Source organism: Macrotis lagotis, chromosome 8, assembly GCF_037893015.1.
Source record: "Macrotis lagotis isolate mMagLag1 chromosome 8, bilby.v1.9.chrom.fasta, whole genome shotgun sequence".
NCBI classification, from domain to species: Eukaryota; Metazoa; Chordata; class Mammalia; order Peramelemorphia; family Peramelidae; genus Macrotis; species Macrotis lagotis.
The window spans coordinates 106771535-106798153 of NC_133665.1; the positions used below are offsets into that span (position 1 = coordinate 106771535).

The window sequence follows — 26619 nt, forward strand, 5'->3', positions numbered from 1 at the left end:
CGGGCCGGGTGGCTCCCCGCCCCGGGAGGTGGGGCCGGGCTGGGCCGGGCTATGCAAATTCCCGCATTGAGGGGCCAATTGCCTGCGCGCCCAGAGCCGGGCTCAGTGCGCTCGCTTTTCGCCAGGCAGCCAGGCAGCCAGGCAGCAGCGCGCCCCGGCCCCAGCCCCGGCCCGGCCCCGGCCCCTGAGCCCCCGGCCCGGCCCCGGCCCCGGCCCCGTCTCCGATCCCGCCTTCCGGCCCGGCCCGGCCCCGGCCCCGGCCCGCGCCCCGCCGAGGGGCTCCAGCCGGCCGCCCGCCCGCGCCCAGGTGGAATGCACCCCAGGCGCGCGGTCCAGGGGGCGCAGTCAGCCCGTCCCGGGGGAGGCGGCGCCCGCGGCCGGCCCGCCCCGCGCCGCTGTCCCTGACTCTGCCCCGCGCCCCGCGCCCCGCATGGATTCGGGGGGCAGCCACTGAGCCAGCCCGGAGCCGAGCGGGCCGGAGCACTTGGGCGCCTGGCGGGCATGGCCGGGGGGGCCCGCTAGGGGCGGGGCGGGGCCTCACTGGGGGGCGAGGGCGGGGGGCTCGGCTGGGGGGGGGCCCGGCTGGGCTGAGAGGGGCCGGACACCGAGCCCGGGAGCCGCCGCCGCCGTCGCCGCCGCCTGCGCCTCGGGAAAGGTGAGTGGGGCCAGAAACGGGGAGGCTCTTGCAGGCGCCCCGAGTGGGCAGGACGGGGGGCCGACCACTACGCCCCCTCCCCGCTCCAACTCCGCTCGAGTCCTTAGGCAGCTCAGCCCCCCACTGGCCTGGCGTCGCGCAAAGTACTGGGCCAGGACTCCTGCCTGGAAGGGGTGGGGGGTGTAGCAGTAAGACGAGAGTACGGGGCTCAGACAGAAAAACTGATTGGGACGGCCCCGCGCGGCCCCGCGCTCCCCATGCTCGGGGAACCGAGAGGGGTTAGACCCGGTGGGCCCTTCCTGGGGTCCGCGACGTGATCCCCCCTTCCCCATTTAAACCAGAGGAGAGGTTTCGTTAACTCTGAGAGCCTCAAATATTGGCTGGTGGGGGGGTGCAGAAGCATCTTAGTCTCTGCGTGATTGAGAGTGGTGGCAACTTTTTAAAGCTGGATCTTGGGGGCAGTGGGCCCTAGCGACCCCTCCTCCTCCCAGGCTGCCCTTGTGCTTGGGGAAAAGGGAGCCCAGAGGGGTGGAATGTTTTGCCCCCAGTGCAAACCCCTGCTTCCCTGTCCGTGAAATCCTCCCTTCCCCACCCACCACTAGCTTCCAGGGGAGCTTGGCAACTTCTGTGCCTCAGTTTCCTCTTCTATGAAATGCGGTAAGGGAGTGGACGGGAGAGATCTGGCCAGAGACAGTGTTGGGGAAATTGGTGACCCTGGAAGGAGGGGCAATATGGGGTGGGCTTTAGGAGGTAGTGGGACAGAGGTTGGGTGGGAGAGATCTGGGCAGGAAAAGTGTTGGGGAAATCGGTGACAGAGAAGGAAGTAACCATTGGGCGAAACTTGGTGGCTTTTTGGCCCAGCCTAGCCTTGGAACCTTCCTAGCATCCCTTTCTCCTTTCTCCACGGGGAAGGGACCTAGTTTGAACACCAGGAAAAGGTGGGAGTGGAGGGAGACCTCCAAAACACCTAGTCTCCATTTCCTCTCCCACTCCCCATACCACTTAATTTAGAAAGAAGGGAAAGCGAGGCAGTTAGGGTGCTGGGTATGTTGGGGGGGAGGGGGAATCTCGGGAGAATTCCTTTTTTCACTCCACCCCCAACAGACTTCCTGAACATCTCTGCCAGTTTTGCTCCCACATCTGACTGTTTGTTGTTCCATGACTGTGTAATTAGTAGGAGACCCCAAGGCTGGGGAGACTGAGGCTATTTGTTGCCGTAGGACACGTAGGGCTAAGTAGGGGGAGGAATTTAGACATGGAGGGAGCAGGACTCTTACAGTCCAGTTCTTCAGGGAAGAGGTTGATTAAGGAGGAGGATGATGATGGTGGTAGAATCCCTGGCAAGAGGATCCAGGAGTCCTTGCTGCCATATATCAGCTTGGGTCCATCCGGGAAATGTGAAGAGGAAAATACTATGGGTAGGTCTCAGGAGAAAGTCTGGGTCCACGGGGCTGACTAAGGAAGATGGGAAGATGGAGTGAAGGAGCAAAGAGACGAAGAGGGACAACCCAATAGACCCGGGTCCTATCAGTCAGGGAGAGGAAAGAATGGGGGAGGGCTAGAGAAGGAGCTGGCCGGCTGGGTAAATAACACTTAATTCTTCAAATAGCTGCACTGCTGGCCAATTAACTCCTTCCTAACTCCATCTCCATCCTGCCTGCCTACACCATGCCCACATGCAGAGGGAGAAATGGTTGCCAGGGGGAGGGTGGGTCAAACTGAAGGAACTCAGACATGCTAGACCTCCAGATGCATCTCTGGAAGACCCCTGCAACTTGGAAGAGCCAGAGATGGCCTTGGGCCTGGTAGAGGGGACAGGAACTGAAAGGGAGCTGATCTCTGAGGTCCCTTTCAACCACAAAATAGGATTGCTCAGCAGCCACTCTCATATAGAATTGAAAGTTGAAAGGGACCTTGAGCTCATCTAGTCTATAAAGTCCCCATTTTATAGATTTAGGAAACTGAGGCAAAAAAAATGATGAATTGATTTGCCTATAAACCCATAGGAAATAGTTAGCAGGCCTATGAATCCAAGCCTTCTGATTCCAAAACCAAGTCTTTTCTGCCATGCCACACTGATTTCTTTTCCGGGTGGGGCCACAGTAGATTGGATTGGAGGGTTTGGGTGTGGGATTTTTTTTGGGGGGGGGGGTTGGGACAGCATGAGAGAATGCTAAATCTTCAATAACGACAATTAGCTAAAAGTATAGAAATCACCCTCTGGCAGATTCAGAGGAAACTCTAGCCTAAAAAAATCGTGGTTATTTCTTCCCACATTACAGATGGGAAAACTGAGGCTTAAAGAAAATGGAGGTGACTCCTTCAGTAGATGGAGAGATCCAGCTTTCTTACCAGTTTTCAGGATTTGAGGAAGGGGTTAATGAGGAAGACTCTGGGTTGGTGAGAGATCCTACCCTGAGATAGAAATGAAGAGGGGTAGTAGGGTTCCTTGGGTCCAGCCATTTAACCTGAAAATATTGCTACCAGTTTGGGGAGCATAGAAGGAGACTGAAGGCAATTCTGAGGTTCCATTCCCATTGCTGGGAAGGAATGTTCCAGGGAGGGATGGAGACCAGGAAGGCACAAGAGCTTGTCTCTTGTCTTCTCCAGCACTTCAGAGGCTACAATTCCTTTGCAGATGTAGGAATGTGTCCCTAGGGCTGGGGGAGGCTGGGCAGGGCCTCTGTCAGACTGAAGTGGAGCTGCAGGAGGGGGCCTGCCTGGGCTTAGGGAGACCCTGCCCTGGATGGGGTGGAGGGAGTTGGGATTTCAAGTATGAAGTCTAGGCTGCAGATTCTGAAGAAGAAAGGAGTGGGCAGGGTGGGGGAAAGGGGTATGGAGGAATAAAGAGCAGAATGGGAGATGGGGAGTGAGAAAGGGGGCAGAGAATTCCCTGGGTCGATGGGTAGTGACTCTTTGGAGACTCCAGAGACCTGGGTTCCTGGGTCCCCATTAACTTAGTTGGTACTGGGGTGGGGGGGAAGCTCTGGGTTAGAGATGCTTGGATCTTGTCCTTTTCTCAACCAAATAACTTCTCTAGGGGTTGGAGCTTAGGCTCCCACTTCAGCAGCACTGGGTTATCATTGGTAAGGTTTGGTAGGGTGGGGTGAAAGGACAGGCTGGCTCCCACTTGGTGGCTCACATTTTCAGAGTTTATGCTGCTCAGTCTGCTCAAAGAACCTTCTCAAACAGGACGGTGCATTTCTTGGGTTAGCAGGGCCCTGGCAAATCTGGGCCTTTCCTTCCATTAACCTTATGCCCCCCCCCCCAACACACACACCTGAGAAGGCGGGGGCAGAAGTGTGACTGCTCCAGGAACCGGCTGGGCCAGCCTGTCCTGTTGAGTCCCGTCCTTGGCCTCTATGTGTGGCTGGCTAGATTCAGCCTCCTCCTCCTGGGCTTAGCCCCCCTTTCCCCTCTGCCCCCCTCTCCCCCAGCTCTTCAGCTCTCTTTTTCTTTGTTTGCTGCCTCCTTCCCTTCTCTCCCCTCCCTCCTTCCCTCACCCGCTCACGGGCTCAGGCGGGCTCCCAGGCGGTGGCGGCAGGAGCAGTGGGAGCATCCCTAGCCCACCCGACTGGATTGGTTTTGGGGAAATCTGACAGACCCAGAGGAAAAAGGAGAGGGCCTTGGAGCAGGGGCAGGCATGGGTCTGGGCCTCATCTGGTCCAAGGAGGTGGAGATGGAGGTAGGAGACAAGCAGCAAGCGAGGAAGAGGGACAGCAGACAATGCCTCCTTCTTCTTCCTCATTCCCATCTTCCCCTTTCTCTCTCTCTCTCTCTCTCTCTCTCTCTCTCTCCCCCCTCCCACCCAGGGGGCTAGGCAGGCAGGCTGTTTAGTTCAGTGGGTGGGGGAGTAGGGGTGTCCCTGTCAGGATTGCTGAGGGCCCCTGGCTTCAGCCCCAGGATAAAATGCAGCTTCATCAACTTGTCTCAATTTGACAGGTTAAAGAAACACACAGAATCCCTGCTCTGGAACTGGTGGCCCCATCCCACCTCCCTCCACCCTGCTTAAAGGGACAGAGCTGCTTAGGAGTATGTGGCTTGAAGGATGGGTGGGGGTAGGGAAGGAGGGTGGTGGTACCCTCTGATTCCCAGATCTTCACCTCTTTTGCTCTCATCTTTCCAAGAATATCTCTATAGCTTAACCCTTTCCCTCCCCTGCTGAGAGGTGACTTAGTCATGGAAACTGAGGTATCCTAGTTCGGAAGTCAGTGATCTACCTCACTTCCCATCTGATATTTGTCTGCTTAATTCAGGGTGGACGATGTTTCTCTCCTCATCTGCCCAGATCTGGAAAGGGCTTGAGGTACCTGCATCAGCAAACAGACCCAGATCTTATTTCCTTGCAGATAGGTGGGGGAAGGAATGTCAGAGAGAACAGGGAAGAGGGAGTTTAATAAGCTAAGCTAAAAGGCTGAACAGTTTTTTTTTTAGGGAGTTTGAGGATTCCCAATTCTGCTACTAATTCAACACCTGAATTTAAACTGCTTTTATCCTATCTCCAGGCCTTAATTTCTCTACCTACAAAACCAAGGGCTTAAGCTTGATAGTTTTATTCCATGTCTAAGAAGCCGGAGCCCAGAGCCCAACATTCCTATCGTTCTTTCTTTCCTTCCCCTTTGCCACAAGAAAAGACTCCATAGGACAGACCCTATATATAACCCAGGGATAGTTCAGGACCTGAAGCATAGTGATGAATTTGGAGTCTGAAGGCTTTGCTGCTCATTATGCTTGTGACAACTGACAAGTCAGTACCTTTTGGGGCCTCAGTTTCTTAATCTGCAAAATTAGGAGTTTAACCTGGATGGCCAGCATGAGGCCCCCTCTAGCTTGAAATAGATGATCCTTAAGGCTTCAATTTATTCTCTCTCTCTCTCTCTCTCTCTCTCTCTCTCTCTCTCTCTCTCTCTCTCTCTCTTTTACAAAGGAGGAAGCTGGGATTCAAAGAGAACTGATTTGTCCAGGATCACCCAGAGTTGGTGTGTGGCCCATCCCAGGTCTCCAAACTCCAATGCTAGTGCCCTTGGAACAGAATAAGGAGCTCTTAATGATCATTTAGTCTAACCCTCTTGTTTGTTTTCTTAACCAGAAGTGAGGCATTTGTAGAATGCCTCACATCTCTTAATTTAATTAATTAAAAGGCTAAGTTTCAATGACATACATTGTCAGAAACTTCATTACCAAAGCTGGAGGAAGGGGAGAAATAGAAGCTAGATTATTAACCCCCTTGTTTTACAATTCAAGGTAATTAATTTCCAAAGAGGGATATGACTTAGATGAGGTCACATACTCTTAAGCAGGCACTTTAGCAGCCTAATCCTGAATTAAGACCCCAGACTTAGTACTGGATGCTTGGGTGTGAAGGCGGGCATGCCCATGCGACCTAGGATGTTGGAGGCTGTACCATCTTTGGCCAAGGCCACCTGCTTCCCCACTGTGTATCCAACCCCAAGCCCTACCTCTACCCTTGATTCCTTCAATCACCAATTCATTAGATGACCCTTAAGTCTGAATGAAGATAGGGACAGACACAGATACAGGAGACAGCTGATTTCTCTTTTCCTTTTTCATTCAACATCTGAGCAAAGTGGCCTAGCTAGTATAGTGAACGGTATGTAGAATCAGAAAATCTGGGTTCAGATCCCTTATCCCTGTTTGTTTCTTACCCTTCTTATCTTTGGTCCTCAGTTTCTTCATTTGAAAATCAGGGGCTTGAGCTAATGGTCTTGAAGAGCCTTCCTTGCTCTCAATTCTCCTGTTATATTTTTCCTTCAGTCACCCGAAGGGTCAGGGTCTAATTCCCTGGAGTCCTGCCAGGAGAATGTAAGACTGAGCAGGCTCCAGTCCTGGGGAGTGTGTGTGTGGGGGATTGGATTTCCATGCCAAGTACCCCCTCCCCACGGGGGGGGGGAGGGAATTGGCACCACTGCCTCTGCCAATCGGCACAGTCTGGTTAGGAAGCAGTCTGCTTGGACACCTGGTGTGGGCGGCGTTCCCCAAACAGCCAGCCTGCTGGGGAGACAATATTTGAAAAACACAGATTTGAAGTGGGGCTGGTTTGGGGAGTGGGGGAGATGAGTTGGGTGGATGAAAGCTATGCTGGGGCAGGAGCTGGGATGGCTCTGAAAAAAGAGCAGGTGCTCAGTAGGAAGTGAGAGCCCATTCCTTGGCCTCTGCCCCTGAAGGAGCCCATCTTCCTTCTCGTGATGCCCAGACAGTCTGACCTAGCCCGGAAGTTCGCCTTTGCCTCTGATCTGCATTTCTCTTGCTATTAGTTGCCGGCTACTCGGTCACCCCCATTCCTAGCTCCGAATTCTCCCTGCGGCTGAGGTTTCTTCTGCTCCCTTTTCTAACCCTTCTTCTATTTCACTGGGTATCTTTGTCAGTCTGTCTCTTTCTGTGTCTCCCCCCCACCCCCACCTACTCCTTGTCTCTCTCCCTTCCTCCCTCCACTCCATTCCCCCCCCCCCCTTCTCCAACTCCCTACAATAATCAAATCCAGGTTTTTTGAGTTGGGAGGAGATGCTTGGCTGAGGTGGCCGAGAATGGCCCCATCTCTCTTCCTTTCCTTTCTTGGCTCAAAGGGGAGCAGACCCTTTTGTCGGGGTGGGGGAGGGGGCCCTCCTGATTCCTTTGGTCTGATAAGAATGGTTTGGGCTTCCTTGACAAAGGGCCAGACCCTCCTTTTATTTAGAGATGGGAAAGATATGGAGAATTGGAGGCCTTCTGGAGAGACTTAGACCCTAGATCTTTAACCTTAGACTAGGATGGGTAAACAGGTGGGGGGGGGGGAAGGAGGGGGAAGTGTTGGAGATACTAACAAGGCTTCTTTGTCCAGAGGGGATCAACCAAGACAGCCCTATTGGTCGAGGCTCTCCCCAGTTAAACCAATGGTGAGATTGTTCGTTTGGTCCCAGTGGTATTGGTGATGATAGTAAAAGTACACATGTCTCTTATGTAGAAGGTGTCTATCCATCCTGACCCAGATTCTGTCTCTAGGTATCCCAAGGGCCACGTTTGCCTCCCTCACTCTCGGATGCACCCCATCATGCCCGCCACTGTCTTCCTCTTCTGGGCCTCCCTGCTGACTGGGGCCTGGCCTGCTGCCCTCACCAAGGACTACCTCTTTGCTACCCCCAGGGTCCAGCTCTCCTTCAAAGGTAAGAGATGGTTTTCAATCATCCATACCTGTGGATTAGTCATTTTAGGAATCCTCTTTGGTCAGAATAGAATCCCAGGCTTCCCTTTCATCTGTATAGCTCTTGGCAAGGCAGACCCAACCTCATCTTTGTTTGAGCCAGACTAAGTGAGGCAGAAAGGATATCGTGTTATGGAACCAAAGCAGAGCGACATTTGGGTTCCCTGCCAGCAAAGCAGAGGCTTGGGATTTCCCATGGCACTGTCCCCATTCCATGGACATGGAGGATTAAGAGGTGACGGGGTCAGTCTGGGCCTCCTGAGAGCCAGGCTAGGGAGAAGAATGCCTCTCCTGGGTCCCTGGACACAATGGGCTAATGGTTTTGGAGGTCAGGATCGTGGTGGCCGGGCTTGCTTTGCCTGTCCTCTCTTCACCTCCCACTAGTTCTTGGTTTCTCGTTTGTCCTTACCAGGGGATAGTATTGGATCGTAGTCAGAGAGTCCATCAACCACTCAACAGAAATGATCCGTTACTCGACCATCTTCTCCAATCCACTCTAAGGGGATGGGGATGGAGGCAGAGAAGGGGCAAGGGGAAGTTCAGCCTTCAGGGAGCTCCTGGTCTGGGGTGAGGAGACAGCCCAAACCCAGGGCAGAGAAAACCTATGACAACAGGCAGCTAGTACAGTGGGAGAAATTGGACCAGAAGTGAGGGAACTTGTTCCAGGCCTTCCTCAACCATTCATTTCCTATATGTCTTGGTCTAGGGTCCATTCTTCCTCTCTGAAGGCTCCTTGGACTTTCTGTGATTTCGTGGTTGTGCTACTGGCTAGGTGTGTGATTAAGATTTAAAGGACCATGGGAGGGAAGGGGAGGAGGTCAAAGGTGAGCTGGAGTGATCAGGGAAAGCTTCCAAGAGGGGTGGGATTACACTGGATTCCTACCCCCTGGGACCTAGTGGAAATTGTGTCCCATGAAAACCACCAGGAGTAAGTAAGTGTGTGTTCACCCAGGCTGACTTTGTTAAAGACTTTCTAAGCTTCCCTGGAGATTCAGAAGTTAGGGCATTTTCTCCCTTATCAGGGACACTTGGATATCTTGGCATTTGGCATCTAGGGACCTGAGACTCCCAGGGCTGGGAAAGATGTGGTCACCCTGAGAGACTCTAGGCTAACATAGCTGGACCTAATTTGCTTACCTCCCCGAAGCTCTCTAGGGCCTGAGATTCCTGTAGGGCTCAGCTGAGCCTTCTATGGACAGGACCATTTCCAGGCTCTCCTTGAGCTGGTATTGCCAACAGATCAGGGAAGTGAGCTGTCTTTAATCAGCTTTTCTGCCTCGATAACTTTTGTGTGGAGTCTCTTTCCCTCTGGTGAGGCTCAGCAGGGGTGGGTAGGGGGCAGGGGCCAGGAGCCAGGGAAACTGCTGAGCTGTGGGTTTGAGAAATGGGAGGAGGAAGAGTTAATCGCTTAGGACTGTGAAATCCCCTCAACTCCCCCGCCTCCTCAATGACCAGCCCAGGCCCCAAAAGGTGAGAGATTGATTTTGCTGACACCTCCACCCAGCCTCCTTGGCCCCCATTTACACAGCAGCTGATTAATAAATCGGAGGGATGCCGGCTGCCCCCTCTCTTCCTGTTCCCTTCTGCCTACATAGTCAACTCTTAGCTTTGGAAGAGCCCTCATTCTTCTTTTGCCTGCTTCACAGCCATGCTTAACATAGTGTTAAGCATCCTTAGCTGGTGCCTGGACAATGGAATGCTCCTCAGCCAGTGTTGGCAGATGAGAGAATGGCCAGTTCCTTTTCCTGGAGGGCATGGTGGAAAGAGCCCTGGATTTAGGAGCAGAACATTTGACAATGCATGCAATTGGGAGCAAAGCCCTTCACCTCTAGGCCTCAGTTTCCCCATCTGTTAAATGAAGGAGGGTGATCATATTTACATTATGAGCCTTTGTAAGCTGGTTGTTGGAAATTCACAGAGTTTTATCAAAATGGGAATTTTTGTCTGCATCTCAGGGTCACGGGTCAAGGTGGATCTAAAGGGGTGGGCTCAGAAATCTGTAGCTTCAAGTGAGGTGGAGAAGGGGAAAGGAACAGGTGTTTTTTAGGAATCTACTGTGAGTCAGTCATTGTGCTAAGTGTTTCACAGATATGATCAGCAACATTGTGAAGCAGGTACCTCATTTCCCCCACATTTCAGGTGAGGAAACTGAGGCAAAGAACAGTTAAATAACTTGCCCTGTCTGAGAGCCACTAGCTAAACCAGCACCTCAGAGGAGAGGATGCTGTTTGACTGCCCAACTTAGTGCATGGATGGGTCTGGAGTTGCAACTTTCCTCAGAAGAACCCTCAAAAATGTAGGGAGCCCAGACTCTCAGAGCCAGCTCTCATCAGCTAGTCATTTTGTTCCTATCTTGGCCTTGTGTTAGTGACCTTTGGTTGAAAGGAAATTCAGCCATGACTTTGTCCACAGATGGATCCGAGTATCTAGAAACACAGTTGAACATGCTGGAGCATAGATTCAGATCAACTTCCCAGAGGGGAAACTGAAGCAAAGGGAGGGAAAGCTGGCATTAAAGCTAGAAATAGAGCTTAGATAGGCATCCTGCAGCTGGGTGGTACAGTGAGTAGAATGCTGGGCTTATGAGTTCTAATATAGCCTCAGATACTTCTTAGCTATATAATTCTTGACAAATAACTCTTTGCCTCAGTTTCCTCAACTGTAAAATGGGGAAAAGAACCACAAAGTGACTGGCATCTAATGAGGGCTTTATCAGTGTTTATTCCCTTTCCTTCTTCTCTGTCTACAATGCCCCCCAGGGGTAGTATGTTCTTTTTTTAACCCATGTCAGGGTGGTGCCTTTGGGGCCTAGGGATGCTTCATCTGGAAATAGAGATAAGGCAGGTACTAACTCAGATCTAGGGAGAGGAAGCTGTCCCCCAGATTTAATCACAAGGAATCTCAAAAAAGGGCAGAGCCAGATCCAAGTAGGAAGTTTCCTTGAAACCATGCCTCTCCCTTTTTCTCCTCCCTAAAAAGGAAATTAAGAAGGCAGAGTTGCCCCCAAGTCCAAGAGACATGATCTAGGGCCTTTAGACTACTCATCAAAATAATAGCCTCAGACCCTTATCTCCTGAGTTCCCTGCAAAGAAGATTAACATATTATAGGACTTTAATTTTTAAAAGGACTGAACTCAGGATCAGGGGCCTCAGTCCAGATCCCCTGTCTCTGCCTTGATCTTTTTATATGATTAGACTACCAGATCTCAAGAAAACAAATGATTTAGACCAGATAAACTCAAAGAATTCCTCTGGTTTTGTTGAATTGCTCAGAAATTTATTGTTCCCTATGAGAAATGGGCATCTCCAGGCATACACAAGGCCATCCTACTCTGGCCATGGAAAGTTGGGGAGTTGAGTCAGAGGTAGGAACTGGGGAGATGATGGAGAGGTGAGAGGGATTGGCCTGACTCTGACTGCTAAACCCAAATTTCCATCTCTGGTCTGACACTCCAAGGCAGGAGATGATGGAGTAATGGGCCAGCCCAATCTGGCCCTGATAAGAAGGGAATACATCAGCACTGGAGGGTAGATAAAAAACAAAGGCAGGAACCTAGATGGAGACCCAAACAGAGGCAACTCTTCCTCCCCAATCTAGGGGGATTTGGCTGGGGGCTCCTGTGCCAGGGAAAAGAGTCCTCAATTTGTGGGAGGAGCTAGGAGGCTCACTGTCCTCCGAGAGTCAAGAACCAGAAGTGCACTCCCACTTAAGGAGTCTCTTGGTCTGAGGGAGAAGGCAGTTCAGAAGAGGAAAGGAAATTATTATTATTATAGCAGACTGGTTTCTCCATGTGAAAAACAGAATTGGTTCTTACAAAATGAACTTTGAAATGTGGGGATTCTATAGGTGTGGGTGAGCAAAGAGTTAATTGCTGGCAGAAGGTGTGTGGGGGGGGCGCGTTGCAGATATAGTAGGGCTTCCTGAAAGAAATGAAGTTTGAGCAAGATTTAAGAATCTTTGCAAATCATTTCCCTAAATCTCAATTCCTTTGGAATACCTCCTTTCTAATTTTAATTTATTGCCTTTCTTTTAAATATACTGTTATTTTATCAAGTATTAATGAACTGCATATAAGAAATTGACATTCATTTTTAAATGTTCACAATTTAATTTAATGAGCATTATAAGACCCCAAAAGTTTGGAGTATAATATAAAGATAGATTTAATAGAGTCTTGCTTTGAAGAAGCTTATTCCCCAGTGTGAAGGATATATGGAAGAATAATTCTAAGAGAGATGACCATCATTTCCCTGCCTTGGGGTTGCTCTGATGCCTCTGGGATCAAATGTAAATTTTTCTGTTTGTCATTTAAAGCCCTTTCAGTCTGTTTCCAGCCTCATGCCCCATTAGTCCCCTTCCCCCACTCCCAAGGTCCAGCCCTACTGGCCCACTGGGTTTGTTTGCTGGTCCTTATCCAGTAAATTCCATCTCCTGATTCAGGGGCCTTGTGTAGGCCATCTCTCATGTCTGGAATGCACTCGATCCTCCCTCATCTCCACCTCTTAGCAATTTTTCCTAGTTGCCTTAAGCACTCAGCTCATGCCCACTTTCTACCTGAGCCCTTTCCTCTGCTTCTCCCTTAAACATTTCCTGTCTCCTGCCCTGAAAATCATTTGTGTTTACATTGTCTAAATACTTGTTATTAGTTGTGGTAGATGTATCTCCCCCATGAAATGATAGCTCCGGGAGGCCGGGATGGTCTTGATTTTTGTCCTCATTGCTAACTAGCTGAGCTTGTAGACACTGAGATTGAGATAGATGCAAAAGGGAAGAGAGATCCAGGGAGACTAATCTGAGCAGTTTCCCAAGAGAGGGAACTTTGGTGGAAGATTTCTGCAATGAGAGATGGTTAGGAAGAGAGCCCACTACGAATGATAAATGGATTGGAGGGAGGAGAAACTAGAAGCACTAGGTAGCAGGTTCTTGGAGGTGGAAAGAGAAGAAATGAGGGTTTGAACTAGCCAATAATTATGAAAGTAGAAAGGAGGGGGCACATGAACTAGGATAATAATAATATTGTCAATAATAGCGGGCTTTAAAAGAAATTTGAAGGTTGGTTGGGTATTTTTTAAGTCTTTGATATCTTTTCTTTTTCCGTCATCTTCATTGCAAAGAAGCCCCTCTTCATCTCCTACCTAAAGGATGAGAGAGACAATCAGAGAGAGAGGGAGGGGGGGAGACAGATAGACAGACAATTGACAAAGATACTTACCCATCGCATCATTCAAGTTAGTGTAGTCAGGGTGTCCCAAAAGTCTTAATGCAGTTTTTTTTTGGTTTTGCAAGGCAATAGGGTTAAGTGACTTGCCCAAGGTCACACTCCAGGGCCAGTGCTCTATCCACTGTACTACCCAGTTGCCCCTTAATGCAGTTTTAAACTATTTAACTTGGGGAGTGAATAATGGGTAATGAAGCTATTGAAGCTTCAAACTGCATTAAGACTTTTGAGACATTCTGTATACAGTATACCCCCCCCCCCATAGTCCCCCACCTCAGCAAAGAAATGAGGGTGGTAAAAACTCATGTCTCTTTTGGAGTTCAAGCTTGATTATAATCATTTCACAACATTCAATTTTCAATTTTGTTAATATCATTCTATCTATACTTTACTTTCCTGTTTTTACATCACTTTGCACCAATTCATATACATCTTCTATTGCTTCTATGGATTATTGTATTGATCATCATACATGTACCACAGTTAGGATAGGCATTCCCCAACAGTTATCATTTACTTAATTTTCCATTTTTACTACAACAAAAAAAGCACTTGAAGGTCCTCAAGGTTTTACATAGCTTACCAGTCTTGATTCTCACTTTTAGCTGTTGTTGTTAAATCACTTAATCCCATTTGCCTCACATCCAGGGCCATCTCCAGCCATCCTGATTCATATCTGGACTCAGGTGGCTCCAGAAGAGAAAGTGAGGCTGGTGACTTAGCACAGCAACCCCCCCACTCAAATCCAATTCACTTGATCGACATGGCATCACCTCCTTATTATGGTCTTCTTGGAGAACGAAGGACAACATCATCAAGTCATGACTTTTCGTGATCCCATTTGGTATTTTCTTGGCAAAGACACTGGAATGGTTAACGACCATTTCCTTCTCCAGCTCCTTTTACAGATGAGGAAACTTAACAGGGTTAAGTGCCTAGCCTAGAATCACACATCCAGTATGTGATTGAGAATGAATTTGAACTCATGTCTTTCTGACTTCAGATGTTTATCATCTAGCTGCCTAATACTCACTTACTGAAGGTATTATCTCCATTTGGCAGATAAAGAACCTGTACTCAGAGATTACCTGATTTATCTAGGTAGATAACTGACTCTTAGAGTCAGTTTTGGTGAGGCTTACAAAGGTTAAATCCTTGCTTCTGGTCCAGGCAAATTAGGAACTCCAGGACAAGTCCAGTGCTCTTAATGAGTATTGCTCCTGAAGCCCTTGTCCCTCCCTCCCTCCCTCCTTTGCCTTGCTCAGATAACTGAGGGGTTGGAGCATTTAACATTCCTTGTGGTTGAGACACTAAATGGGGATTTTAAAAGCTGCCACCACCCCTGCACTTAACTTAGCTGGGAGCCATCCCAACCTCAGCCTCAGTCTTAGGGACCTGCCCATTAAGCAGCAGGGGAGGTGTGAAGGCCCCACAACTCCATTGTTTTGTCCTTGTAAATGTTTACCCTCTTTCAGGAAGGTAAACCCCCCACACCCCATGTCCCTGCTGTGAACTCAGAATTGTGTTGTGGTAGGGAATAGGTTTCCCAAAACAGGTCTCCTGAGGTCTGCTGGTGGAGCTGGGATGGAATCTAGGGAGCTGCTTTTCAACTAGGGAAACTGAGACGTGGGAATGGTAGATTCCAGACCAGAAGTCCTCCCCTTGGGGGAACGATCACAGCAGGGCTAAACTTGAAACCTGCCCTAGTGCTGGGCTCTTGGAAACTATAGGGACTTAACATTGAATGTTGAATTAAAGGAGACCTAGCAGGCAGTCAGGATTTATTTATTAAAGGCCTTACTACTTTAGCCAGTCATTGTGCTAAGCACGAGAGATACAAGAAGAGGTCGTTGGCCTTGAGGAGCTCACAATCCACTAGGGGAGACAGTTAGTAAATAAATAGGCACAAGAGGTCAGATTCCCAGACTGGCAACTGAGGCAGAAAAAATACCCCTCTCCCCAGGTATAAAGGGTCCTTTGGCAAGCAAGGCCTTCCACCTCCCTGGGTCTCATCTTCTTTATCTGTAAAAGGGATGTTATTCTCCTTGGACCACTTCCTTCCTAAGGCTGTGGTGAAAGCATTTTGCACAGTTGTTGTTCAGTTATTTCTCAGTTGTGTCTGAGAAATCCCATTTGGGAGTTTCTTAGCAAAGATACCAGTATGATTTGCTATTTCTTTTTTGCACTTATTTGACAGATGAAGAAACTGAGGTAAACAGGGTTAAGTGACTTACCCAGGGTCACATAGCTAGTGAGTATCTAAGGTCAACTTTGAACTCAGCACTTCCTGTCTCCAATTCTAGTGTTCTAGTCACTGTGCCACCTATTTGCTCTTTTTTTTGGTACATGCTATTGTTTTTTTTTTGTGGGTTTTTTTTTTGTTTGTTTTTTAGGATTTTGCAAGGCAAATGGGGGTTAAGTGGCTTGCCCAAGGCCACACAGCCAGGTAATTATTAAGTGTCTGAGGCCGAATTTGAACTCAGCTACTCCTGACTCCAGGGCTGGTGCTCTATCCACTGTGCCATCTAGCCGCCCTTGTACATGCTATTGTTAAAGAGAAAAGAAAAAAATTAGTTTGGAGATGTTCCTATCTAATTGCTATCTGCCACCACAACTCTAGTTCCTCTTGAGGGACTAGTTCCTCAATGGAGAGGGTGTCCACACTGGAACCCTGAGGGGGGGGTATGATTAATAAGGGAGACCCTGGAGCTTCCTCAGCTTCTGCTGATGGTCCCAGGAGCAGATCTCTCAGAGAAGAAGTGGGATTAATAAGGGAGAACCAGTTGCCAGAGCAGAGGACAAGGGTCCCATCTGCCAGCAGTTCCTCTGGTTTCCAGGCACTTCCATGTGGGTGCAGGAGAGTCTATCAACCCTCAGCAGGGCTGGATCCTGAGCCCTGGGTCTTGAGGGCTGGGTGGTTCTGGGCAGAAGAGATGAGTATTGCCTGCCAGTGTGAACTGGCCCTTAGGTTGGAGGGGAAGGGATGAGCTGAGAGTTGTTTCCGAGAGTTGATTCCTGGCTCAGCTACCTTCCTTCCCATCCCATTTCCCAAGGAAAGGGCAAGGGGGTAGGGCTGTGTGCTTGGACCTAAGCCTCTACCAGGCCCAGCCTCCTCTTCAGCCCTAAACAAGAAGGCAACTATTTTTATTTGATTCCAAGATAAAAATACCTCATTCTTTCAGACCCTGCTCCCACTGAATTTAGGGACAGTCTCTTCTTTTCCATCTCATCCCATCCCTAGTAACTGACTTTTATAAAGCCTAAATTGGCAAAGCTATTTACATACGTATTTTCTCAGTCCTGTGTATTCTTACCCCCATTTTACAGGCGATTATAACTGAGACCCAAAGAGTTTAAGTGACTTGTCCAGGCACACACAAGGCATAATGGAATCAGGATTATAGGGAAAAAGAGCTGGAAAGGACAGGTTGTAAGTAAAAGAGTTGAAAGTTAAAAGAGATACCTCTTGGCTCCAAGGCAAGTGTTCTGCCCCCAGTCTTTGTGGAGGTGACTGGAGGAAGCTCTGGCTGGGAGAGGTTTCCTCTTTCCCTAGAGGAGAAGTAGCAGCCAAAGCCTCTGGCTCCTGGGACCTGGTTAGCTCTGGTGGGGGAAGAGGAGTCTTCAGTGAAAGTGTTTGATGTTAAGGATTGAGTTAATGGCCCTTTATTGCCATTAGACTAATGGTTTAGAAATGAGTTAAGTGAGGAGTTTGGCCACCCCTATCTCCTTGGGAGCCCCTCCTGAAGTACAGTGAGTAGATATAACCTGTGGTATTGATTGGCAGGGCTAGAGGAACAGAGTAGGCTTGCCTCGGAGACCTTTCACTTCAGCAACCTCAATTTATGACTCAGGAGTATTTCAAGAATTGGTTGTGGGGCAGGGTGGTACAGTGGATAGAGCAACAGCTCTGGAGTCAGGAGGACTTGAGTTCAAATCTGACTTCAGACACTTAATAATTACCTGTGTGACCTTGGACAAGTCATGTAACCTCCTGCCTTGCAAAAAAAAAAGTGGTTCAAGGGATGGGAAGGATACTTCCCAAACCTATTCCTTCCCTCCTCCCAGAGCTGTTTTGTTGGTAGTCTTTCGCAAACCTTAACAGCTTTAGGGAGGAGAGCCATTATTCATGCTGGCAATTGGATGGAACTGAAAATACCAAAGAGTTTGGGCCCTGGAGACCTGAGTTCAAATCCTTGGCAAACTAAAGGTATCTAGGCTTCCTTCCCTGGCTCTTTTTCCCTTACTTGGGTTTCCCCTTGGCTGGAAGGGAGAGTCATCAAAGTACAGACTAGCCTTTGGGTTCATAGATCTTATTCCTTCCCATGGTAGCCTTGAATCCTGGCAAGACAGAGTAAGAACTTGCTTCCCTTGCTTTAAATAGGAAAACTTCAGCAGAGTGAAGCCCGGGTTTGCCTTGGGAAAATGGAAAATAGTAATCATGGTATCTTCTATTTGAAGTTGTAAGGGACCTTAGAGGCCTTCTAATCTTCCCTTCTTCCCTCATTTTACAATTGAGGAAAATAAGGCCCAGAGAGAGCAAGTGATTTTCCTAGTCACACAGGTAGTAAGTAATAGAGATGAGATTTGAACTCAGGGCCAGCTGAGTCTGATCCCTGAGCCCCCCTATATTGCCTCCCTCCTAGAGGTTCAGTAAAAATGCACATTAATTTCCTCAGCACATCAAAGATACTCCCTACCCTTAACTTGGTCTGGGAGAAAAGCCTGGGAAGAGGTTATAATGAGAAGTATGGGGAAGTTCTCTCCAAGGAGAGGAATGGGGCTCCTCCTGGAGCCCAGAGCAGGTCATGTGGGTCTCCCGGAGTCAGTGACAGAGCCAAGGGAAAGGCTCAGGAGTTTCAGGTTCCTCAACTGAGCAAAGCTCATTATGAAGATGGCTCTTTTGAGGCAGAAGTCACTGGGGTTTGGAGATTTTAGGGAGGGTCTGGTTAGGGTTAACCTTTGAACCCCACCAGATCTGGCTTTGCCGGGTAACAGCGAGACTTCTCCCCCTTCTCCCCCTGCCTTGGGTTTTCATTGGCATCGAGAATCACTAGTGCATTCTCAGTAAGTAAATCATGTTACTTGGCTCTCCTAACCTCTTAGTAATCATAAAGAATTTAAAGGAAAACCGCTGAGATGAGATTTTTATCTTGGCTCATAAAGGCTTCTTTCATCAAGCCTTCGATGCTTAGAGGGCATCGAAACCCTCCACCTGTGCCTCTCTACCAGCAAGGCCACAAACCTGAAAAAAGAGGGGGCAACTGGGCCACCTCTGCTCCTCCTCTCAGAATAGGGATCCCTGGGAGCCTGAGGGACCCTGTTCTGCCTTGTATCTGTGTGATTAGCCCAGGGCCTTGCATGAAACTAAGGGCAGAGTCTCTGATTTGGGGTCACCAGCCTAGGGCTTTTCCTCTCAACCCAAAGGAACTATGGAAGACAGGCTAGTCAAAAGACCTGAATTTGAGTCCCAGCACTCATAGTGGAAAGGACATTGGGTTTGGGGGTCACAATTGGGGTCCAATTCTAGGCTCTTTCTTTAATGCCTAAATGACTTTGGATAAGTCACTAACTTTATCTAGGCCCTTAGTCTTTTCCTCTGTAAAATAAAGGATAGCCTTTCTAAGCCCATATTTTTATGGTTTTGGTCTCTATGGGAAAAGAGAGTATCTCCCTTCCATTCAGGTTTGGACAAGTTGGCCATATGGTATCTCTGTAGAAGTAGAATAGACTCAACTTTCCCTCCAGGCATCCTCCCCCCCAAGACTCAGCTCTTCATGATCTTGTCCCCAATTTCCCTACATTTTCCCAGATCATCTGGGCTTCTGAAAATTTTCTGCCACCTCTACCCCTTATGATCTGGGACTCTTTTTCCTAGTCCTGTTGCCTAACCTTTCATTAGCTGGAGAAAGGTCATCTATTGACCAGCTACCATGTCCTTTCCCACAAATTTCTGGAGGACAGGATAGAACTGACTTCCTTTGCCTCAGTTATGAGGCTTTCCATGGAATAAAAGCCAGAGTTCTGCCTTGTCCTCCTCCCTTCAATGATGCTGTGGGAATGAGATCCAGTCTTTGTTTTGTCCCTGTCTTGTAAGGTTTTAGGTGGTGTGCACTTGGAGATCTGAGGCTCCCCACCCCAAGCCCTGGAGGGAGAATGGATTCCAGTCTTCCTTTCCTCCCCTTATTCTCCCCTCCCTTTGTTCCTGCCTACAAAGCCTTCAGGAGTTGGGGGGGGGTATCCTGGCCCCTTGGCCTGGAGCCTCTGAGAAGATGAGAGATCCTTGCTACATATTTCTTAGAAATAGGAAGAAACCTTTTCCAGGAGCCTCTGAACTCTTATGCCAGAAGGCTCCAATTTAGACCCAACAGCACAAGCCCGAATAGTCTGATGAGTCTTTCCCTGGCTTTGTGCCCCCCCCTCCTGTTCCCCCTCCAAAGAACTGGGAAGGGAAAGGGGCAGGACTCCAGTCTATGTGGGAGGGGAGGCCGTAGCCTCTGGCCTTTGGCTGGTCAGAACAGAGAGACCAGGGCTTATGGAGTAGAGTGGGGAGCAGGACCAGCCCTCTCCATTCTCCAGAGGGACAAGTGGAGGCTAGAGATTCCCCAGCTAAAATGGCAGCCAGGCATTTCAGCATTGCCAGCAAGTCCATCTCCAGCCTAAGTACCAATGCTCTTCCTTTGTGCCCCTCCGCTTTCCTGCATGTTCTGAATCCAACTTAAACTTGACTCAGCTACCTACTAACTGTGTGATCCTGGAAGTTAAGAGATCCTGGATCAGTCTTCCATATGGTCATGTTGTCACCCTCTAGAGTATAAGCTCTTTGAGGGCAGGGACTGTTGTATTCTTCTATTTGAACTCCCAACTCCCAGCATACCAGAGCTTAATAATTGCTGATTGTAGGACCTTGGCTCAGTCACTCACATGCAATTCAATTTCCTGCTCCATCTAATGAGGACAATCATCCTTGCCCTCTCCATCTCACTTATTTCAAGGAATGGAAAGGGACTGACCTGGGGTTTCACTGGTTTAGGGGACTCCCCTGTGGTAAAACTCCCTCCACACTTTCAGATCAGCACATTCTCTTACAGAGCTGTTTAGAGCTCTGAGAGATTAACTGATTTGGTTGGATTTGTTTATCCCTGGATCTGGTCATTGGCATTTTACCCTTCATGCCACATGCTTTCTAAATGGCCCTAGATTCAGGGTTCCTTTTGTCTTATTTTATCCAAACTCTGCCAGCCTGATGAGCATGAAAACTAGCATTCCAACAGGTGGGGGAAAGTTATTGGTTTCAGTTTCTCTGATCTCCTGGAGAAAGTGAAAGACAGTTAACTGAATTTTAGAGAAAAGAACTTACTTCCAGATGGGCTGGGGTTGGGTAAAGGCCATCCTAGAATAGAGACCTCCAGACCTGGGAGGGAGAGGGATCTGGGAGTGGGGGAAGAAGATCCTTGATTCCCAGCCCTCTGGCCAAGCCCTGGGGAAGGAAGGGAGGAGAAGAGGCAGAGTGCCATGGGCTCTGATCCTTGCTGAAGGGAGCTTCCTTGGCGGGTATAGGGGAGATCTGTCTTAGACTCATACTAGGATGATTGGTTTGGTCTTCTAAGTGCCAGAGGGCTTCTGATGGTGGTGGTGGCGGTGGTGGTGGTGGTGGCGGTGGTGGCGGTGGTGGTGGTGGTGGCGGCAGTGGTGGTGGTGGTGTTGTAATTAGGGAATGCTTCTGGAGGAAATAGACACTTAAGCTAATATGATTTAGAGAGAGCCTCTAGGAATCTTAACTAGTTGGGAAGCCCAGGGGAGGAAAAAAGAGACTTGTTCAAGGAGTCAAGGAGACCCAGGGCTTCTAACTCCAAAGTGAATGTATTTTTCCCCTACTTCACCCTTCCCTTTTAGCACAAAAGGACCAGGTGGGGAATTCTGAGGAATCTTCCAGGTTAAGGAAATAGCATCAACGAAAACATCAGAGTGGAAAATGCTATCCTGTCCCTAGATGAAGCTAGCCCAGTAGGAGTGGGCAGGAGTCTGGACTGAAGAGAATATTTGAGCCCTGGTTCCTTGGCTGAATTCCCAGCTCTCCAATTGCTGTGTGACCTAAGAGAGGTCGCTGCCCCTCTCTGGGCTCTGAATCAAAATCTGGCTTGGCCCAAAGCATTCAGGGAGGCGAGAGAACGCAAACCCTTTGGCAAGAGAGTGCTGGCAGCCTTGGGAGCTAGGGGATCATATGCCTGGTATTTGAATCTTTTTTCCAGAATTATTTATGGTCTACTGTCCCCCCCCACCAAAGCACAATAGCAGATGGACCACGCCACCCTCTGAGGCTGGAAGAAAGTTTGCATACCCCAGGCACGGGAAGACTGGAAAGCAGGAAGCCTGGGTCTCCATCCCAGGAGGGCCAGAGAACTTATAATTATTTAATGTTTTTCCAATTCCTAGATTTCATTTCATCCCTCATAGAGCTCCTGGGAAGTGTCTATAGCATAGAAGTATTATTACCCCCATTTTACAGAAAAGGAAGCTGAGGCCTAGAGAAGGAGACTCCCCACTATCAAAGGGTGGGTGAGTCAGCTGAGGCTCATAGGTTTAGTGCTAGATCAGAGAAGTCATCTAATACAATTCCATCATTTTACAGATGAGGAAACCAAGGCCCAAACAGCTTAAAAATGTCCCCTAAATAGCATTACCACAAACTGAGTCCAAAAACCGGTAAACTGACTGGATTGTGATTTGAGCTCAGGTTTTCAGACTGCATTAGTGATGCGGGAGGCCTGAGCATCACATCCTCTGCCCCAGCCCAGAGTTGAGTAAGCTCTGAGTTGGCCCTGGCCCTTGTTCCCAAGGTGGGGCCAACAGCCCTGTCAGTCTATGATCAATGTTTTTCCTCTTCATACCCCCTGCCTAGACCTCTTCCTTCCCACTTCTTCCCTCCCCCAGCCTGGGCTTCCTGTTCCTGTTACTCCCATCATCAGGAAACCTTACCCTCATGTGGGGAAGGCAGTGTGGGGCTTCGCCCCAAGCTGGACTCAGTCTGACTTCACTGTGGTCCTGGCTTTACCTCGACAGGGGCCAAATACTCGATGATCCTCAGTGTTTAGAAGGGACTCTAGAAATTAGATCCAACTCCTCCCCCTTTTGAAGGGGTGGGTAGGTAGCAGACTTGGCCCAAAGACCCCTAGTGAAGGACAGAACCTACGTTCCTACCTCCCTTCCTCACACCCTCCCCAGTCTCTTCCTCAGGACCACCTAACTTTCTTCAGTTGATAGTAGACATATTTCAAGAATGTTTGAATTGAATGGAGCTGGGGTCATTAAAGCCATGTTCTGGGAAGGGACCCAAGTGAAAAACCTGGCCATTCTGTCTCAAAAGGACCAAACCAAAGTGGTGTCCAAAGACTTCAGATCTGGCTCTTTTCCTTCCCCTGGAAGAAGTCAACAGAGCAGGGCCCCTCCGTTCTTGGTCTTCTGGAAATGATACCCAAGAAGGGGTTAATGAGTGACCACAATGCAGGAGGCTGGGCCCTACCTCCCACTCCAGCCAGAAGCCACCTTTCCACCCAGAGCTGGGGGGTGGGAATTGGGGAAGGCCAAGAGATTCCTCTCCATCTATCTGCTGCCACCCCCCCCCCAGCCCCCCACCACTGATGAGTGAGGGTGATTTATGGGTGTAAATGAGCCATGGAAAGTTTGTTGTGGTTTGTGCAGGGACCCACCAGGAGCCAGGGAGGAAGGGGTGAGGGGTTTCCGGGCTAGACCTGGAATGTTTGTTTGCAAGGAGGGAATATGGGGGAGAGAAATCTAAGTCAGGATAGAGAACAGGGGGTCCTTACTTCCCCTGGGAGGCAAGCTCTAGTCTGCCTCTCTCTAGGTCCCAGATGCCTGGATCTCCTGCCCATGGTGGACTATCTATGAAATCCTCTTTACTGGCCAACCCACCCCATCCATGCTGACATGATGACTGTTCCCACTGGAGCCTCACAATAATCCCATGAATTGGGAAGGACAGGGGTTCTTGTCCCCAGTTTGTGGAGGTGGAAACTGAGATCCAGAGAGGGAAGTGTGCCCAAGGCCACACCATTGGTGGTAGAGGAGGCAGAAGAACACAGACCCAAACTCAAGTTTGTTGACTCCAGGCCAGGGTTCTTCCCCCTCCAGCCTGCCAAGATGTAGGGAGTGATTTTTTCCCTCTCTTCTTCCCCAGGGACAGACAGGGGGGTGGAGGGGAAAAAAAACTCTCCAAATTCAGTCTCAAAAGCAGCTCAGGAATTCTTTCCTTCTCCCTCCCCCCTCCCATAATTCTTCTAAATCCTTTGATAAAGACTCTAGATGCAGGGTGTGTGTGTGTGTGTGTGTGTGTATGCATGCATGCTCAGGGCTAGGGGAAGTAGGATGGGGAGTATTTCAGGGCAAGGGGGGAACAGATGAGCCCCTAAGGATACTGGGAGGCCTAGCCCTCCGTGCCCCATCCTGTACCTCTGTGAAGGCCCACCTGCTGCCCTTTGTACATTCAAGGGCTGTGGAAGCACATACAAAATTCCCACCAGTGAATTCAGGTGCATGCATGTATATCCACACGCTTGATATCTATCTAGCTATGGGTACAGATATTATCTGCTCATAGGCACTCTTACTCATGGGACCATGAGGCAGAGATCCCTTTCAATTCCTTCAGATTTTGATTTCAAGAGCATCATCTGCCTGGACATCATCAGCACAGTTGAGGGCTCTGTTTCTCCCTGTTTGTGTCAGCTGAAGGCTTAGTGATCATGAAGATAAATGGGCATAGGCGAACACAAAGGGTCCCCTGCTCAACCCAGCCAACCTGGATAACTCACATGTCTGAGCCACTGGCCCTTCAAGGGTCTTTTCCCCCAACTTGCAGTTTTCCCTTTGAAACTTTTGTTCTCTGACCCCTCTGCCACCCATCTTGTTTTCCTTTTCCATTTCCTTCTTTCTCTTCCATCATCACTTTTTCCTAGTTCTATATCTGTTTTTCTCATTTTTAGGATCTTTGTTTCTTCATCTTTCTGTCCCCTACCATTATTTTGGGGTTTGAGCAAGGCAGGGCCCCCTCCATTGTTCATTTTGTGGGTAAACTGAGGCACTAAATAGGAAAGAAACTTTCCTGAATCGGAACTGGGTCCAGAATCTGGGTTTCCTAACCTTCATACTTGTCCCTCCCCCCACTCCCATCCTGAGTCACACGTGTGCACGCTTATAATCCTTATTTCCGGGAGGTGTGGGCGTACATGCAAACTTGAGGATGTTCAACTGAGACATGTTTTTTAAAAAATGAGCCTACATGGACACATACTCATACAAATGCTGTGTTTGAAGCTTTTGGCCCATGAGCCCTGTCTGGACTGATCCAGGCTGGTGGGAACAGGTTTGATGCCATCTCCAGTGATCTGGAAAGGTCAGGGGAGACCGTGGGAGGCAGAGGCAGTGGGTCAACAAGGAGGCCGGAAGGGGGTCCTTTCCCTCCCCCTCACCTGCTCTACTGGAAAGGCCAAAGGTCGTTGGCTTCAGGCACCCTGGCCCAGCCTAGTCCTGTTGTTCTGGGTTACAGGGAGCAGTGGGAAGCTTGTGGGAGTGATGAACCTAGGGAGGGTGAATTCCCGAGTACCAATTTTGTCTCTTTTGGAATGGAATGAACAGTAAAATGAGACTGTATTGGATTTGGACAGCTTTTATTGGGGGGGGGTAGGGCAAGTAGATATTAGCCCCTTTCTCTCCCTTAGTTTACCTGATCTTTTTCTGCCTCTCCTTTAACTTCCTACTGATCTATCCTGCACACGGCCCTGATCATCTTCTCCCAGAGGTTTTTGTTTTAGTGCTGGATTTAGAATCAGAAAGATATGAGTTTTAATCTGAGCTCTGTTAGTAACTAGCTGCATGACTCAAAGAAATCACTTACATTTCTCTCCCAGAGTTATTGAATGAAATATGGAAAGGTTATTAGATACTTTAATAGACCTAAGTTTCCATAGACCCATCAGATGTGTCATTCACCTGCTCAAAAGCTCTTAGTGGCATCCAATGTCAAGTGAAAAAAACCTCAACTTCTGATTTTTGAAATCTGCAATCTAGCTCTTGCATCCCTTTCTAGTCTTAACTGCACTTCATGGACTATGCTTTGTCTAAGCTGAGCTCTGTCCACCTCAATTTCCTCATCTGTGAAATGGGTTAGAGTAGGCAATGGCAAACCATTCCAGTATGTTTGCCAAGAAAACTCCAAATGAGGTCTCCAATGAGTTGGACGTGAATGAATGACATCAATAAGGTCTCATTCTGCTCTGTCCTTTCTCCATTATATGAAATGGACTCCCCTGTTACTTCCTTCTCCCTCAAATTTTTGACTTCAAACCCTAGTCCAGTCTACTTTTCCAGGAAGCTCACTCCCAGAACTCTTTTTTTTAGTTTTTTTTTTTTTTGCAAGGCAGTGGGGTTAAGTGGCTTGTCCAAGGCCACACAGCTAGGTAATTATTAAGTGTCTGAGACTGGATTTGAACCCAGGTACTCCTGGCTCCAGGGCCAGTGCTTTATCTACTACGCCACTTAGCTACCCCAAAATTGACAAGAAGCCTTCTCTGTTCTCAAGTATTTATTTTTTTTATTAGGTTTTTTTTTTTTTTTTTTGCAAGGCAGTGGGCTTAAGTGGCTTGCCCAAGGCCACACAGCTAGGTAATTATTAAGTGTCTGAGACCAGATTTGAACCCAGGTACTCCTGACTCCAGGGCCGGTGCTTTATCCACTGCGCCACCTAGCTGCCCCCCAGAACTCTTTTAAAAAATTTTTATTTAAGGCAAACACATTAAGTGACATGCCCAAGGTCACACAGCCAGGTAATTATTTAGTAAGGTCAGATTTGAACTCAGGTCCTCCTGACTCCGGGGCTGGTACTTTATCCACTGTGCTATTTAGCTGCCCCTGTTCCCAGAACTCTTTTGGATCTATCCCCTACTAGCTCTTCTCCAATGTTCCTAGATGACTTCATTTAGATTTCTCTTTTACTCTCACCCATCATACTAGAACCTGTCCTTGAATGTCCACTATCTGAGCATGGGGACCTATACAAATACCTAAGAAGCATTTTTGAAACTTTCCCAAAGAGGTGTGGGTCTTCAGGCAGTGTATCTGGGGAGAAGGGAGTGAGGAAGGGGGAGGAGAGTGAAGAGGGCTGGGGGAAGGGGGTCCTTGATGCTGGCCTGCTTCCTCCCATTCCCTTGGGAAAAGACACAGAGTAAGAGGTCACCCATGAGACCTCTGAGACAGGCTGCATGAGGCCAGCTTTTCATAGAATCACAAATTGTTAGAACTAGAATAAACTTTGACTCATTTAGGTTAATCCCCTCATTTCACAGCTAGGAAAACTGAGGCCCCAAGAATTAAAGTGATTTGGCTAAGATAGTGCCTCTCTAAGGCACTTCAGCCAATCTTTGAACATTTATTGTGTTTAGGGAGGAGTCCCAACTTCCCGACCCAGTTAGGGCCAAAACCCCATTTGCCTAGTGCCCATATCTGGGAAAAGGGAGGTGTATCTAAGCAGTGCT

The 26619-nt window shown here is 48.8% G+C and overlaps 1 protein-coding gene across 2 annotated transcripts in view; it reads left to right on the top strand.

The window, feature by feature from the left end:
* Nucleotides 1-575: 575 nt before the first annotated feature.
* The window catches only part of SEMA3F (semaphorin 3F), a 64020-nt gene continuing 37976 nt past the window's right edge, over nucleotides 576-26619 (top strand). For both annotated transcript variants that reach the window (XM_074198000.1, XM_074198001.1), the window contains exons 1-2: nucleotides 576-655; nucleotides 7655-7815. In XM_074198000.1, the coding sequence (XP_074054101.1) occupies nucleotides 7692-7815 (124 nt within the window). In that variant the 5' untranslated portion in view covers nucleotides 576-655; nucleotides 7655-7691. The remainder of the gene's footprint in view (nucleotides 656-7654; nucleotides 7816-26619) is intronic.